General features: G+C 32.0%; 1 protein-coding gene across 2 annotated transcripts in view; it reads right to left on the reverse strand.

Annotated features, from left to right (window-relative positions):
- LOC106458103 (phosphatidylinositol 3,4,5-trisphosphate 3-phosphatase and dual-specificity protein phosphatase PTEN-like) overlaps nt 1-11,562 on the reverse strand; it is a 35,450-nt gene extending 23,888 nt beyond the window's left edge. Inside the window, exons 1-3 of one of the 2 annotated variants that reach the window (XM_013917561.2) lie at nt 11,005-11,562; nt 6,645-6,765; nt 3,146-3,230 (exon numbers count right to left, since the gene is read on the reverse strand). In XM_013917561.2, the coding sequence (XP_013773015.1) occupies nt 3,146-3,230; nt 6,645-6,765; nt 11,005-11,025 (227 nt within the window). In that variant the 5' untranslated portion in view covers nt 11,026-11,562. Of the gene's footprint in view, nt 1-3,145; nt 3,237-6,644; nt 6,767-11,004 lie in introns of those variants that run through there. The other variant, XM_022384246.1, reaches the window with a different exon arrangement.
- Between the last annotated feature and the right edge of the window lie 5,897 nt (nt 11,563-17,459).

Raw genomic sequence — 17,459 nt, forward strand, 5'->3', positions numbered from 1 at the left:
GTAATATCATGCACAAGCGCCTCATGCAAATCTCTAATAGAAATTTTTTTAGTTGTAATCATAATGTAGCGATATGACTTGCATATATATAGTGTGGTGGAAATATTATTATTATTATTATTATATGCTCTTCTAATTCTTGAAAATCCCTAAAAGACTAGAATGTAGAGTTTACAAAATAATAGACCTAATACTAATGTCTTACAAAACATATAATTAATTAATGTAACATACTAAACATGTCATTTCAATGACATTTTTTTAGGCTTGACATGCCAATTTTTATTACAGCCTATCACTTTGACTTTCAACAAAAAAATCAAGTTAATACAATGTTACATTTCAACAACAGAACATTTATTGCTATAATGTAGTTTTAGCTTCCAGTTCAAAGATACTTTACTCAATACAACAAAATGCAAGTCCAAATCACAAATATGAGTAATGGAAAATACATCTAAGCAATTAGGCTTTCAATAACATAAACCTCAAAGAACGATAACTTTTGTGTGAACTATGTCTAAAATGTTTACTAGACACCTAAAAGCAAATACAATACATAAAAACAGGGCAAACCAGAAAAGACTGAGTTACCAAACAAATCATAGTATTTTACAAGTTTTTCATGGCTAGAAAATCATACACAGATTGCATTTACTACAAAATACCCCGATAGAACAAATGGAGAACTTCAAATTATCATATATGTAGTGTGGTCAAAGACATGTTGATGATTTGCACAGGGGGAACTTGTAATTGTTAGAGTTGCCTGACAAATCTGTTATTCCTCAACTGCTGACTATTTATTGAAATATGCATGTTGAACAGCTATTTTTGATTATTACAATTAGCAAAGTTTATCCATTTTTGATACAAGCACCCGTTAATGTATTCTATTACCTTTAACTCTAGAAGCATGGGTTAGTCATTTTATACAAGCTTCAAAATAAAACTTTACAAACTTTAGAACTCTGAATTTACTAAAAGTATCTTCATGGAATTTGATGTGCTTGTAGTAAATTAAGTCTGTCACACACACACATACAAACAGAATCTTTGATAAAAGTATCTATAATAAAAATTTTGAACACCCAAAGCCTTCACTGAGTCAACCTAGGTGCAAGATGATTTTTATATGTTTTCTTATTTCAATTGCTTAACCTCTAGAACCTCCTAAATGATATCAAAAATTTTTATGTAACAGTTTATTTTATCTGTTATTTTCTCTATCATAACTATTGTTTAATCATCATTGTACAGTGATATACCTGATATTCCCTCTAATTTATCACAATTAGGAATGACTAGTGCAGATATAGGGAGCTGTAGACTAACTGCCTTCCCTCTAATCTATCAAAATTAGGAACGGCTAGTGCAGATAGAGGGAGCTATAGACTAACTGCCTTCCCTCTAATCTATCAAAATTAGGAATGGCTAGTGCAGATAGAGGGAGCTGTAGACTAACTGCCTTCCCTCTAATCTATCAAAATTAGGAATGGTTAATTTCAAAAGAAAAAAATTTTCAGTCTTTACTTCTCTATGTCATGTGATGTGCCTGTATTCTGAATTCTTCTCTTTTAGTTTTGTATAACTGCCATATCATAGTGGCTACATTGTCTGAATTATCATAGACACAATTCCAAGGTCCAGTGTATGATTTTAATATTGCAACTTCTCTTTGTAGCAAAAGATTAATAAATTTTCTCAACCCACACAAAAGCACCACACATTTATCCTTAATATGCAAGGCAGTTTTGGAAACTGTGCTTTTATTTGATGTCCATGTTTATAACTAATGGAGCTACTTCAAACTTTCAATGGGATAGCAAAACATATGTAATATAAAACTTTGAGTTATAAACTACATTCTGATGTTAACTTTATTGCCATACATTCAAAATAAAGTTGTTTAACTACATTCTGAATGTAACTCTGTATAAACATTGTGACATGCACAGAACCATGCCCTTGTTTAAAGGGTTAGTTACATATACATGTACCTAGCAACTTGTATCTAAAATATTTCAACAATATAGTCTCTATAACTTACTGGAAATGATTTCAACAAGTAGCAAACACAACAGCCAATTTGTATGCACTGGTTTTGCATAACTTTAAACATTAATAAATCTCAATTATTCACTTAAAAGCAAAGTAAAGAAGTGAGGGTTTAAGAATTTGGGACCTACATAAAAAAGGTTAAAAGTATTGTATTTCTTTTAACCCTAAGTAAACCACCTGTGGTGCACTTGCATCCCACTAAACTTCAAATCTATATTAATCAAGGCAGGTTGAGCCACTAACAACACAATACCTTCCTCAGTCAGAAGAAGAAAGTTGTGTTTCATTTGAGCCAGAATCAGAAAAATTTGGAGATAAAGCACCACCATGAAGATGGCAGTGAAGAGATGATCAAGCTGCTGGTGACATGGCTTTGATCCTGTAACGTCTGCAATAAAGTGTTATAAAGAAAATTGTTTTTGTTTTTTGGGGTATCAAAAGGCTCTTTTTTTGTCAGTTGCCTAATATATAGACAGTTCAATACAATATTATTGCATTTAGGTGGTATATGAAGGGTTGAAACAAGTTATTTTAACATGCATGTAGACAATCTTAGATGACACTCTTCTCAGTAACCACTCAAGTTTTCTTGTACACTCTGGAAAATCCAGAACTAATTATTTCTTAGATATCCTTTTGTCCCGTGTCTTAGCACATTTCTTCAAAATATGAATACATTCATATCATGGTACAGTCTGATTCATTTCACAATGTTCAGTCTTTTAACTTTTAATTTTGTATGTGTGTGTGTGTGTGTGTGTGTGTTGTTGTTTTGTTGAAGAAACTCCTAGCCAAATTGTAGTCTAAGTTGATAATGAGTGTTGTAACATACTGTAGGTGTGCATGCATGTATTATAGAGGTTGCTCTGATGAACAGCATCAAACTTATACAGTAAAAGTTTACATGTAATCCAAATTTTCTTTAGTTAAATATAACCATTTCTTGGTAGAAATCAGCCACATTTTTTTAAATATTGGTAACGTATATTCTAATAAAAAAAATTCAAATATAATATTAAAATCTAACTTTCACATCTAATTACATGTACCACTGTCTTAACAACATGATCAATCCTAAACTCACCGTATAACTTCATCTATATGGTTACGGTAGATGCCTTCAAGTTTCTCTGCTGGATAACCCATAGCAATAATGTTGTCACAAATATCTAATTCTCATGTTAAAAAAAAAATTAACAAGCCAAATGGATATTTATTGAATTTACAAACAAAAAAAGCCTGTAGTAAACAGATCACACTAACTATGTTATATAATTAAACCAGTGGTATCCAAACTTTTTTTTTTCACTGAAGATAACATAACCCGCTTACCTTGATTTGCACAACATCCATGCTGCCACATGCAATTTTTTGTAGTTTTTTTATGTTCTTAATTATTCTTCATTTGGTGAATCTATCAAGACATCCCTAGCAACTTGCTGTGACACAGAGTTTGGAAACCAATGATTTAAACAGTCCACTTTGAGTAACCTCATTTGGGATCTAAGTACCAAATAAGTCTCAAAACTAAAAATACTCCAACTTCTTCTAATTTCTAATCATCATAAAAATGTGCAAGATCCTTTAATATTTTGTAAGTATACAATTTTAATATAGATTAGACAAAAAATATCAGTAACTGAACAACTAAAATTCATAAAATATACACAGTTTACTGGATATATTTCTTTTCAATAAGCTGCAAATAGCACTAAACTGAAGAGTTTTGTACTTCCAATTATGTAGGCCTAATCATAATAAACTATTAATATTGTTGATACAGCTTAATTTCACATTATGTATTCTGAACAATGCACAAATTACACATTCTTACATAAAACATATACAATTGGATTTGATGTCTAATTTATCATCAGCATTTGTGAAATTCAATAAGTTAATTAATGTCTCGAGATCCAACATTCCAGGAATTTATCTTTTGGTTAAATGATTTACTCAAATCTAACATTCTCTAACAAATGTTTAAAAACAGGTACATCAAAATTTCAAGTCTTCTGACTATTTTAAAATTTTATTTATGTAACTTTAGATTTTCGCACTTTATCAAGATAATATCAGGAATGAGGACAACAAAACATCTGAACATTTTGGATATTGAAGGCAGAAATGGGGATCTTTTAAATCTTTACACAAAATGGTGTATTATGATTAATTTTAATTATTCTGATGTTCTCTAGAAGACCTAATGCAACTTTTAAACAAGGCTTTTACAAATTCACCAAAAATGCATAAATGTATTTTATCTTCTGGAACAATTTATTCCATTCTGTACTTACTACTAAGCTGCAATATTAAAGTTATTAAATTTAATGTTTATGAAGATTACCCACATATAATCAATGTCAACAACTACACAAGGTCATTAATTTTATCATAATTCCATGGCCATAGCTAGTGAAAATTTACTGAGGTCCAAACACCAATAAGCACATAGGGTCAGCCTTACATATTGTATCCCTTGTTTGTTTGTTTTGAATTTCGTGCAAAGCTACACGAGAGCTACCTGCACTAGCCATACCTAATTTAGCAGTGTAAGACTAGAGGGAAGGCAGCTAGTCATCACCACCCACAGACAACTCTTGGGCTACCCTTTTACCAACGAATATTGACCGTCGCATTATAATGCCCCCGCGGCTGAAAGGGCGAGCATGTTTGGTGGGACGGGGATTCGAGTCGAATGCCCTAACCACCTGGCCATGCCAGGCCCCACTAATGTTTTAAAAATCAGTCACTTTTCTAGAATGTTTTAGAAGTAACACAAGCCAGTGAAGCTAATTTTTTAGCATTTTTCATACATTTTGTTTCACCAAAATTAATACAAAAATATTTTAGTTCACTTCTTTTTGAAATTTTTTTCTTCTTCAACTATGGTGCCATTTTAAACTGAAAAGAAATATGTCTACTATGAAACATTGTGCAAAGGCTGCAGGTTTCAATGCTAGTCTCACTTGCTGCTGTTATTTCAAAGGAACTCAAACTGCAATTTGTATTTAAGTTGATTATTTATTTTGTGAGTTTCAAACTCTTGTTATTTCTTCCTAAGTACATACACACAGCCTTGCTTGATATAATTAATGAAATTATCATACCACAAAGTTTCTCCTATGTGTTTATTTCTGAATGAATTTCCCAAGACTTATTTTCATGTATTTCTTACTGTTCTTTGATAAAACAGCCATATCTAGTCAATTCCATCCAAATTTGTAGTTTACCTCCATTTTCTAATCCTTCATATAACTCTCATTCTTCCTGTAATTCTTCACATTTTAAGCCTTTAGTTACTTTTTACAGCCTGTCACTTATTTCCCACACTGCCCCTGGGTGCTCAAGTTCACTTACGCACTTCTTCATCCTTGGCTTATTTGTTGGTGACCCCTACTTGATACAAGTTATGATTTATTAAATTACAAATAAGGGACATTTTTCTTAAAATGAAAATGACAACAGGTTACCATCCATATCAAATGTTTAAACAGCAAAAATTACATACTGGACTTTTTTAAATATATATATATATATATATATATATAAGATAAGCCAACAATCATAGCACTGTCAGAGCTGTATGAAGCACAATTAAACTGTCTATACAGAGAAATATAACTTACAAAAATCTAGAATGTGACCTATTTCTATCATGAAACAAGCTGTTGTAAAAGTCACACTAAAATATTTTTCTAGAAATCAGGGCTTCCCAAATCCTGGGCACCAGATTTCCTTGATGCCCAAAAAACCAGTCTGATGTGTAGGAGTTTTTTGTGAATTTTTCATTAAAAAAGGCATACTTTTTATTACATCCAGTACTATCAATGATTTAATGAAACATCAAAGAAAAAATTGGTACATATTCCGAATTTCCAATAACAATTAAAATACCACCAAGGAAATACAAACTGACATAATCCTGCAAAGTCTTTTAGATTTCCAATGTATGACCACTAGCTTTTAAACAAATGTGGCACTAAAAGTTTTTGTGGGAATTACATAATCCTTCATTGCACAAAAAATACTGCATGATTGGTTTAACTTCAAAATACAGTAAACATTACACTGCACGAAAAACAAGTTTGTGTATTTCATTTATGTATAATTTGCACAAAACTGAGTCCCAAATTTTCTTATGTTAAGACAGAAATGACATTCCCCTTGTTCCTCACTGGATTAAGCAACTATCCTGGCTCCTAAATGACAGATATCTAGCAACCCCAATTAATAATAATTTGTGACTAGTATTATAGTTCATATTATTTAGGTTCTTGCACTTCATGCATAGTTTTTGTGAAAACTAACTGTATATATCTGTTTAATTATTTTACAAGTCAGAATGAAATTAAAACAGATTTTGAAGATTATTTTCCATTATATTTTACTTAAATTACAACAATAACAAAAGGCACAAATATTTAACAGAAAAGGTATGCTTAAGAAAAATTTAAACATATAACTGGAAATTTTCAGAGTCTTTACCTTTTGGATTAAAGCCAAACTAGAACCCCAAAAGAACTATGAATTCAACACTGCATATACATTTATCTTAAAGACAATACAAACAAAAAGGATACAAGATAAATCTAAGTCAAATCCATCTTCCTGATAACGACGCTTTTTCTTACTAACCAGGCCCTTAATTTTTGCTGCCATCTTCCTTAGGCCTGAAAATACGTTTAATCCAGCCACTGTCACCTATATAAATGTGTATATATATATATATATATATATAACAAAATAGAATACAAAGCTTAAGAATTTAAAATTTTTCTCTTCGGAATAACTAACATTAGAAACTACTATTCTATTTCTGAAAAGGTAAAATTTGAACTGGCAACATGAATTATAAGGGACACAGTTTCAAGCTTTGGAAGACTAGATTTAGGCTTAATCTTATAAAGAAGTACTTTTTCATATGCAATATTTACAGAATGATTTAACAAAATAGAAAGTATGTACAATGAACTTTGGTCTAACAATGCTATGTTGGATAAGTTTACGAACATACATTAAAAAGCAACATTAAAAGTAAAATGTTTTAGGGTAGCTGAGGAATGATATTGCTTGATCAAATAAACCTGTGTCTCATATTTGTACATACATACTCATATTTATGTGTAACCCAAAATACAAAGTTCATAACAATCACAAGATTATATAATAGTATAAAAATATATACTTTATAAAAGTAATATACTAACACAAATATTTTACTTTGAAAAATACTACTTATAAACAAATCAATGTAAATAAAGGCTTCAAAATTACAATTACTTCACATTAATAATTACGCTTTACTTATTGTCAATCATACTTAAACTTGTTAATATGGTGTTGTCTAAAGTAATATATCCTAGTGGATATTATTCACAATACATTTATAAAACCCAGACAACAAGGGACCATTTGGTCCTTAAAGGCACACCCATCTACCACTGGAAAGAAATAACAATTTATATCTATTAAATTATTCAAGAAAACACTAATTACCCCTCTTAAACTTGTGTAAGGTGCTGACCTCAACTACTGTCAATGACAACTCACTTCAAAAGCTAATTCTAAAAAACTATATAAACCACATGTGACACTGCTTTGAACGAATGTTTTTACCAATTCCTGGAACAAGCTCCTGGAGTCAGTTATAAACTGTTAGTAGCAATGAGTTCATTAACACACTATTAAAGATAACAAAAATGTAATATCTCCCATATTTATGCGAAGCCAACTAATCACAGTTACAAGAAGTAATACAGCCATATATAAATCCTCTTTTAGAAAGTTGTGATGTAAAACAGCATGAAACACAGCCTAATAATGTCACAGAAATACAGATTAGATTTATCTTCTATGCATAGTCTTTAACCTGTGGTGGAATAAGTAGCTTTCAAACAAATAATGTTAAAATTACTAGCAATTTTGCTTCTTTTATTGTCATTTACAAAATTACAATACATTTCAAAATGTGATATTTTGCTGTTAAGGAATTTTTAACTCAAATAAGAAGATAAAGAGTACGGGTTAAAACTGAATGCATAGGTAACAAGACTGTTTGGCCAATAGAGTTTAAAGTTGACAAATTAAAATTAGTTGCACACTTCAAACAATGTATTATTAGTTACTAAACAGCTCTTCATATAACATAACAATGTTTTGGGACAAGCGACCTATTGGTCAATCTGGTCTATTCCTTCCTCTAAACTAAACTAAAACTATCAAATAAATAATTATTTTTTTTAATCTTAAAGCAAGCCCTTATCATTCATATAGTTATCATGCTTTCTTTTAAACTCACTTAAATTTACTGTCTCCACAACATCCAAAGGCCAACCACCCTTTTAAAAAATAAAACTCTCGTAGCTGAAAATGACTACTACCCTGTCAAAAGTTATATTTGTGTCTCCTATTCCCACTATTATCACTTAAGTATGAAAAAAAGATGGATCAACACTATCAATTCTCTTTACAATATTAAACACCTCAATCAGATCCCCTCTAACTCTTGTACAAAAACCCTCTATCCCAGGCACCATTCTAGTAACCCTCCTCTGAACCATTTCCAATAATTCAGAACCAGTTTACAAGGCTGCAAAAAACAAGTTTTATGGACACGAAAGGCACATGGCTGCATTTGGGCTCATTTGAAATATGTCTGCTGTAGAACTGCGAAGTGGTGCAAACACTGTCAAAATTTAAGTCAAAGTGACCCACCATAAAACCTAATGTATGTTTTTGTTAACACAATGAAAGACTGGTTCATATATTTTTTTAATTATGAGCAATGGAGAATATAGTTTTATAATTTGTATGGTTCATTTCAATATGTGTAAGCCCAGGTCTGAAATTCAAATAACATCACAAAACTAGAACAATCATGAATTGCAAACTCTTGCTATGAGTAATCCTTTGAAAGCCTAAATGTATACAAGTAATATTCTAATAAACACTTGTAAGTTAGTCCAGATACCATAGCAGTAAAGACATGATGTTAATGTTCTCTTTTAAAGAATAGTTTCTCTTCTTTTTGGATATATCAGCCATAATGTGCATCATCAAATGATCACAGTGCATAGATGATCAAAACCCTGACATAACATACCTATTCTTTTAAGGTTGTGTACAGTTTAAACAACTTTTCTGATTGCACTGGTATTATACCGAAAGTCAGTGAACCTTTTTCATAAACTTGCACCACATTCACACACCATCATTCAATCAATGTGTTAAGCATGGATAGTAACTTCTGAAGACTAAACTTAAGCATGTGTTTGCAATTATTAGTGTTCTTTTAACTTCCTACATGCTAGATTGCTTTCACAATAGAAGCTCTTCTACCATTGTAATATGAAAGAGATAGTCCAAAATTCTGTTTTCATGTTAGTTAGAATTTTAGTACATAAATGTTTAATATTATGAAAATATCACATATGGTAATTTGCAAAGTAATCTTAAGAGACAACATAGATTTTTTATTTTTGTATAATGGTGCTTTTATATATTATCTCTTTCATAATACATGTGTTTGGCCTAAAATGTAAATGTTTTTCAATAATTTTTAAATAAATTTGGACTATCTACAACAATGGTTTGCAATCCATGGATGGTCTTATTTTATTGCAATATTTTACTTGAATGTCAAAATTGGACTTTACATATTGAAATAAAACATATACCTAGCCTACCTTGCTCATAATTAGAGATAATGGATAAATCTGTCTTTTTGTGTGTTAACCAAAAAATTTGATGGGGGGGGACTCTCTTAACCAAAATTTTGACAATGTTGGACCCACTTCAGTTCTACAGCATGTATATTTGGAAAGAGAAGAAATTTTCCTTTCAAATGAGCCCAAATTCAGCCATGTGCCTTTTAGGTCCATTAAACTCAACAAACAGAGCTCTTTGTAGCATGTAGCCATTTGACTACTAATGTAAGGGGCCCAAGACTGAACACAATACTCCAAATGTGATCTAACCAACGACCTATACAATGAAATTATAGCCTCTTTAGACTTGTATTAAATATTTCTGTAGATACAACCTAAAAATTAAAATTCTGTTTGCCTTACCACTAGCAACTCAAACAGATGGCACATGACATATGAAATTTAACATGCTATCAAACCCAATGACATTTATATTCAGTTGAAATAACCTCTGCTTATATTTACTAACTAGTGAGATCATATTTTGAGACCTACCCCATTTATGTTCAGTACTCTAGGCTTTCAAAACAGCATCTTATAAGGTGACACGCGGGAGAATAATCAGTTTACGTTAAATTGAAAGCTTATGGCATTGTTGGAAAATTTAAAAACTGATTCAATAACCAAAGAATGACTAATACTAGTAATACTGACAAAAGCAATATAATGCACTTGGGATACATTAGGTGAAAAGAAACTAGTTCTTGGGTGAGAGGAGCACTGATGTTTTAGACAGAGAAAAGGTTATACCTAAGATTTCTCATAAAACTAAAGCATTCTGCTGAGTATTTCAGTGTGTTAAAGAGTATTCTTGGTTCTATGATATCATTAATTTTTAAGCTCTCAATCAAGCATATGAAAAAGCTGATAGAACTAAGTAAAGGCACACCAGCATCAGCTAGAGCCAAAATTCTAAGGTAGTTTTATGTATTCTAAATCGAATTTTATTATTAATACAGCTGTAGGCTAAAACTATATCACTTTAGATCTTTTTTTTTTCCTTTTAAAGACATGAGCTGAACCTTATTATTAAGTCTTCTTGTTGTTATTATAAATATAAATGTAAAACTAGTAATACATTTAGTTTTAAAATTTTTGTCAACTTTTAAGTTTTATTTTATTTACAATAACTTCCAACACTATAGTATAAGCTGGAGATAATAATACTACTACTAATAATAATATTACTCAGTATACTCATATTCGAAGAATTTTAATTTTGGATTACACTTACCAAAGAAAAGCCATGAATCATGACACAAGTCAAAAGTCACCGATTCACACTTCCCATCACATGCAAGTTCCAAGCTGACTTAAATTAAAATTGAAGTTGAACTTGAAGAACATAGTTGGTGATTATCGAGTCCAGAAATGGGCTTGGCCCAGATTTTCATACAGTAAAGTTTGCAACGCCATAGAATATAAACACTATAAATGTGATCACAACTATCTGACACTTAGTATCGACTTTCTACACAAATTATAGAGAAAGATACTATAATTGAATATTCATAATATTCAACTTTCAAGGTTAAGATGTTTTTTTTAATCCAAACTACGTGTATAGTAACCCACAAACCGGATTACTTCAAACATGGCGTCGGCCAAGCGAACCAAACTAAATTTCGGCCTAGATTCACTGTATTAATACGCAAAGCGAATTAGTAATAAGACAAAAATTACTTTTGATAAACATATATTTCAACAGAAAATGATCATATCATACATAGCGACATTTAACATACATTATTTTATTCTGGTGGTAAATCTCGACGTTCTTGGTACCACTGATTGAAACACATAACTAGTTCAGGCTGGCGAAACTAGAAAGCGGCGGCGGATTAATTGAAACGGAATATAATCTCTAACCTCTGCTTACGCTGGTACCCACTGTGTTTCAACTATCAGAAATAATTATAGTTAGTATCACCTCGATTGAAACACTGAAAATGAATTTTGTTTATTACCACTGTAGCAAATAACTATTATGAAGCTAAAAATAAAATTCGACAAATAATTAAAACTTTGCACCAGAATATAAATTAAAATAACTGGAAACGAAAAGCTATTTATTAGAACATAGACTTGTAAGAGAGTTGTAATGAAGTCTGTTTATTTTCATTAGATCCCTGCACTGACTTTCAAAACCTGTGTGACGGGCGAAAATAAGTTGCATGTAGATAAAATAATATTTTAAAATCACTGCTCAAGAAAATCTAAGTCACTATGTTACAAATATATATTGTATTCACCTTATATATAATTAAAAGAAGTACAACGCTAATACAATTACACAATAAATAGTTTATTGAAAACAAGGGCCCTAAATAGACCCTACATATTTAGTTGTTATTATGCCACCTGGCACAGCGGTATGTCTACGGACTTACAACGCTAGAACCAGGTTTCTAGCCCATTGTGTTGCTTTGCGCTTAAATGCAAACAAACAAAATTATGCTACCACTTCACATATATATTGCACAAGTGCCGTTTTAAATTATTTATTGTATTCAACTTGTCTAATGCTTAGCAAATGATAACAAGAGTTTTTATCAACTTAAATTTCGATAGCGCATCAAAACATACAACAGATGAAAAAGCTACATCCGTGTAATCAGTAAATTCCCTGAAACATCTTACCCTCTTACTTTTTTTTGTACCCTCTCCCCGGTGGTTCAGGGTTAAGCCACTGAAATTCAGAATTCGATTGCTGTGGTAGACATAGTACAAACATGCATTTGTGCAGTTTTGCGCTTAAAAAGGAACAAAAAATACTTTCTGTAAGCCTTTGTTTGGTTTGCCCCCAAGTGGTACAGCAGTATGTCTATGGACTTATACCGCTGGAAACCGGGTTTCGGTACCCGTGGTGGGCAGAGCACAGATAGCCCTTTGTGTAGCTTTGTGATTTGTTTTATTTAATTATTATTGTTTTAATAATAATCATTGTTTTATTTAATTAATAAACAGAAAAACTCTTCTTTAAAAGTGAAACAAAAATTAATTTTACTTATACTCAAGATTTCACTCTTTACCTAATCCTGTACAACTATTAGCACACGTACAATAAATATATTGGCTAAGAAACTGTTGTGGAAGTTTTCAGATTTTACTCTTCTATAATGAGAATAAGAATGCATATTTATTGGGGTATATTTAAAAATTTTATATATATACATATATTTTTTCAAAACATTGTCTCAAGAATTATAGGTTTAGTCAAGCGCTTGTAAGCAGGATATAGGTAGTTGTGGACTTGATTGAATCTCCACATCAGTATGTATAATAATGGTTACTTAAGAAAATTAGCATTTTCCCAGCCAAGTTTCTATATCACCTCCTCTCCCAAATGTGGATTATGCCCAATTGATACAGACTTTTATACAGATAGTACGATAGTATAAATTGGTATGAACTGGGAGTTAATATTCTATAGTGTAATAATAATTATTATCACTGAAGTAAATAATCTAAGATTGAGGGATACCACACTAGGGCACTAGTCTGACATAAAAGTGTGGTGTTAACACAATCTTTCCTGTCTTGTTCCACTGTATATGTCTCTCAATGGAGGTCAAATAGTCGCTCGGTCAAAAACATTGCTGAGGAGGAAATCAGCATGTTAACAGTTGTCACTAACACAGTAAGTGGCAAATCATAACAATGTGAGTGTAAATATAGATAGTCCATTGTCTGCTTACACTTGTGTCATTTTCTCTTTCCTTTGCTGTCTTAGTTCATTTTATTATTATGATATTTCTTATAATCCTCCTCTCTTGTGGTAATTTAACTTATCTGTTGGGGTGCAGTTTCTTGCCCCTGTTGTATATTTGGATCTCAAGCAATCAGAATGTTTTGTTAATCAGTGCCTTCAAACTGGAGTAATTTTACACTGTAACTCAAGCTCATTGACATATGCAGCATAGATTATGTAAAACCAAATTTATCTGGTAAATTGCTCTATTCTCTACTGACTCAAAGTGTAGATTACATCTTCGAAAATAACCTCTCGGATGCAGAATTGATCTGATTTTAGGTATTTCTTGGGATCCAGTGCTGGACCATCCAAGTTAAGCAGAAAATATTGTTAGTTTATTCTAGCCCAGGAATTCCAAGCATCAATGAATAGAATTGGATTGGTAGAAATCATCCACCCACTACTACTCTTCTCTGGTGGATTGCTTAGGGGTTTACCCATTAGAAGGTTTCAAGAACATTGGTTGTCAATCCGTCCATTTCAATGTATAGATCGCCTCAGAAGACGTCAGTATGGCTGTGATTGGCTGCGTTCTTATGGCACCTTTCCTCCAATGACTAAACTTTGCTTCATTTGCATGAGAGCAACTGGATGAGCCAGGCCATTGTTCAGTCATCATCCCAGTGACCAACAATGAGGGAAAGTAAATACTAAGGATCAACTTTAGACAGTTGAAAGCTTTTGGCCCTATCAAGATCTTTCAAGGACACAGAAGAATGGAAGAAAGTTAATGGATTTGTTTTTGTTTGTTTGTTATGAATTTCGCGCAAAGCTACACGAAGGCTATCTGCGCTAGCCGTCCCTAATTTAGCAATGAAATACCAGAGGGAAGGAAGCTAGTCATCACCACACACCGCCAGCTCTTGGGCTACTCTTTTACCAACGAATAGTGGGATTGACCTTTACTTTATAACGCCCCCACGGCTAAAAGAGCGAGCATGTTTGGTGGGACGGGAATTTGAACCCGCAGATTGCGAGTCAAGCGCCCTAACCACCTGGCCATGCCAGTCCTTAGAAAGTCAAGGAGGCTCTCAATAAGGTTTCAGCCAGGAAAAAGAGGACCTTGGAAACCCTTGACAGCATTCTATCATCCCTTTAAATGTGTGCTTGTAAATATTTTTAACTGCATATTGTATTTATTATATACCATGATTTTTGCTTTTACAATAGTCAAGTTTTAGTTGAAATAGCAATTCTGTTTTATTTGTTTTCTACATTTCTATATTTGGTTTTACTGAATCACGTATATTATTTGACTTCAAAGTTTTAATATGTCACCTTTCACGTAAGAGCACTTCAGTTATATTAGCCTAATATTTTGTGCTTGATCTTGTTTATTTATCCTCACTTGCGTTTTAATTTCTGGTTGTTTTGTTGTTGTTCTACTCATCATGCTTGATTTTGTTGTCATTTTACGTTTTTGTGTTTCACTGGCATTTATGTTCAATTTTAATGTATGCTAGGTTGTGTCCTCTCTTTATTTTATTTTAAAGTTTCATTATTTTAAATACTTCACTTAAAGAACTGTTATATTTTATTTTGAGTTCAAGTGATATTACGTTAACACTTTAGTTTCTTCCTTTCAACCAAACGACCTACCTCCAAATATATCTCAAATTGTTTCTAACAGCTATAGACCTATTAAATGTTGAGTTGAATATATTTAAGATTTTGCTAATTATGATCGTTTGACAGAGTTGAACTGTATAAATATTTCTAAGTAACGGTTATCTCATTTATGATTTAGCCTCTGATAATATTCGTTTTGGCTCTTTACGCAATCAATTTGTATTTTATGTTTTCCTATATTTACGATTTATTATGGGTTCCCCCAGTGGCACAGCGGCATGTCTGCGGACTTACAACGCTTGAATCCGGGTTTCGATACTCGTGGTAGGCAGAGTACAGATAGCCCATTGTGTAGCTTTGTGCTTAATTACAAACAAACAAAATAAAAAAAAAATTATTATGGCTACTTTGGAATTTATTCTTAGATTAAGCTTTTGGATGCTGGGGCCTTCATATTTCATGCCGATAAACATAGTATTAAGTGTTGTGAGTTATGTAACTGTATTGATATTATCAATGATACCCGTGTCTGAAGATGGGTTTGTGAGCACACATTTACATTAGTTAAAACTTCAAAATTTGTTTTTCAGGTTATCGCTAATGCTAGAAGAAAGAACATTATTATAGTCATGAGCGTGCGCAGAAATGTTTCCGGGGGGGGAGGGGGAGCAAAATAGTGTGAAATTGTGAAGTGAATAAAAAATTCATATACATATTCTGAACGAATAAAGAAAGAATTATGTTTCTCATTTTCCAGGGGAGCAAGTGCCCTTGCCCCTCGCGGATGCCCATGATTATAGTTTTAACCTTTTTATAATTAACTTGTAATGTTGTAACTGAAATAGCTACTAATTTCTCCCTTCCTTAACTATTATAGACTATTTCTTTGTTCGTTGTATATTAAAATATTTTTCTAAACTCCCATGCAGTTTCTGCAGGTAGTTAATCGTATTCGTGTTGAACAGATGTTGCAAGATCGTACGCATGTGCTGATACCTTTACACGGAAATAGTTACAACAACCTTTGATTTTAAGACTCAGGCAATCATTTACACGTTTCTTTACGAAACTTCTAGGAAGGAAACCACAAAAACTCTTGGGATAGTTTAGAATATGTATGTAGAACTATGGTTGAGGCACGTAACCAAAGAGTATGTGAAACCACATTCAGTCTACGGTCTGATTGTAAAAATGGAGTACTTATTTTGTTGTGTCTCTCTTGTTTGTTTGGCACTGTCTCTTATCTAAACTCTGACTCTAGAGAGAGCATACAAAAATTGTTTTGAGTTTAACTTGTAACTTGTTCCAGACTAAGATAACCGAGAACAATAGGTAACTAGAGAAAAATTAATTTAGCCACATTCCTTGACTAATATTTCACTCTCACAACCATCACACAGGTAGAAATGTGCATGTGAAAATTCTAAACTGAAAAAAAAAGACAGGAAGCACTAAATTTTCTTTGCATACTACACATTTCCTGTCTTCTTTACGTTCAAGCCAATCTAGCCATCCCCAACTTTAAAGTTACAGTTCAATGAAAGAACTAAAATCCATACATTTATCAAAAAACAGGTATAAGTTGTTTTCACGCCTGTAGAACACTTACACAGCACTACACGTAGATATGACACACAACACAAACATACCACTAAATTTAATGAGACAAAATCAAAATATCCTTTAAAAAATATGACAATGATATATTTCATTCAATAGAAAAGCACCATCATTAAAATTGCACACGACAAAATGATACAGCATTTCATCAAAACCCTTAAATAAAGACAATAAATCAGTACGGTACAACATAACAAAGATTCAATATTACATTATTATTACAGAAACAAATTAGTACATTTTAATGCCTTAACACTTATATATTTTGTTTTACACTTACAACACATGAATCTTATCTTTTCACATTTCATATACATTTTAAGTTTTAACGTTTGTTTGTTTGAATTTCGCGCAAAGCTACACGAGGGCTATCTGCGCTATCTGAAATTAACACAAAAAACAGGATTAACATGTATAGGAAAATGGATTTTGTTTGGTCAAAATATATCTCAAAGTTGTAACTGCCTTATTAGAACAACTATTTGCTCTAAAAGCTGCAGCGACCTTTTGGCTATGAAATTTCATAGCAACGAAAAAAGCCCCAAATCCATAAGAGGACTTCTTTGAGACTCAAACAGCCATCTATCCATGGTGAAACTTATCCTACAAGCCTTTGTATTTGAGTAAAATGTCATTTCTTCTTTCAAATTTTTTTCAACTTAAAGTACACAAGAGCTAAGAATTAAGAGAATAAAATACACTGTTAAGAAAACGTAACATTTCACAATCACAAGTATTGTGGCCAC

The sequence above is a fragment of the Limulus polyphemus genome, unplaced genomic scaffold, assembly GCF_000517525.1.
Source record: "Limulus polyphemus unplaced genomic scaffold, Limulus_polyphemus-2.1.2 Scaffold417, whole genome shotgun sequence".
NCBI classification, from domain to species: Eukaryota; Metazoa; Arthropoda; class Merostomata; order Xiphosura; family Limulidae; genus Limulus; species Limulus polyphemus.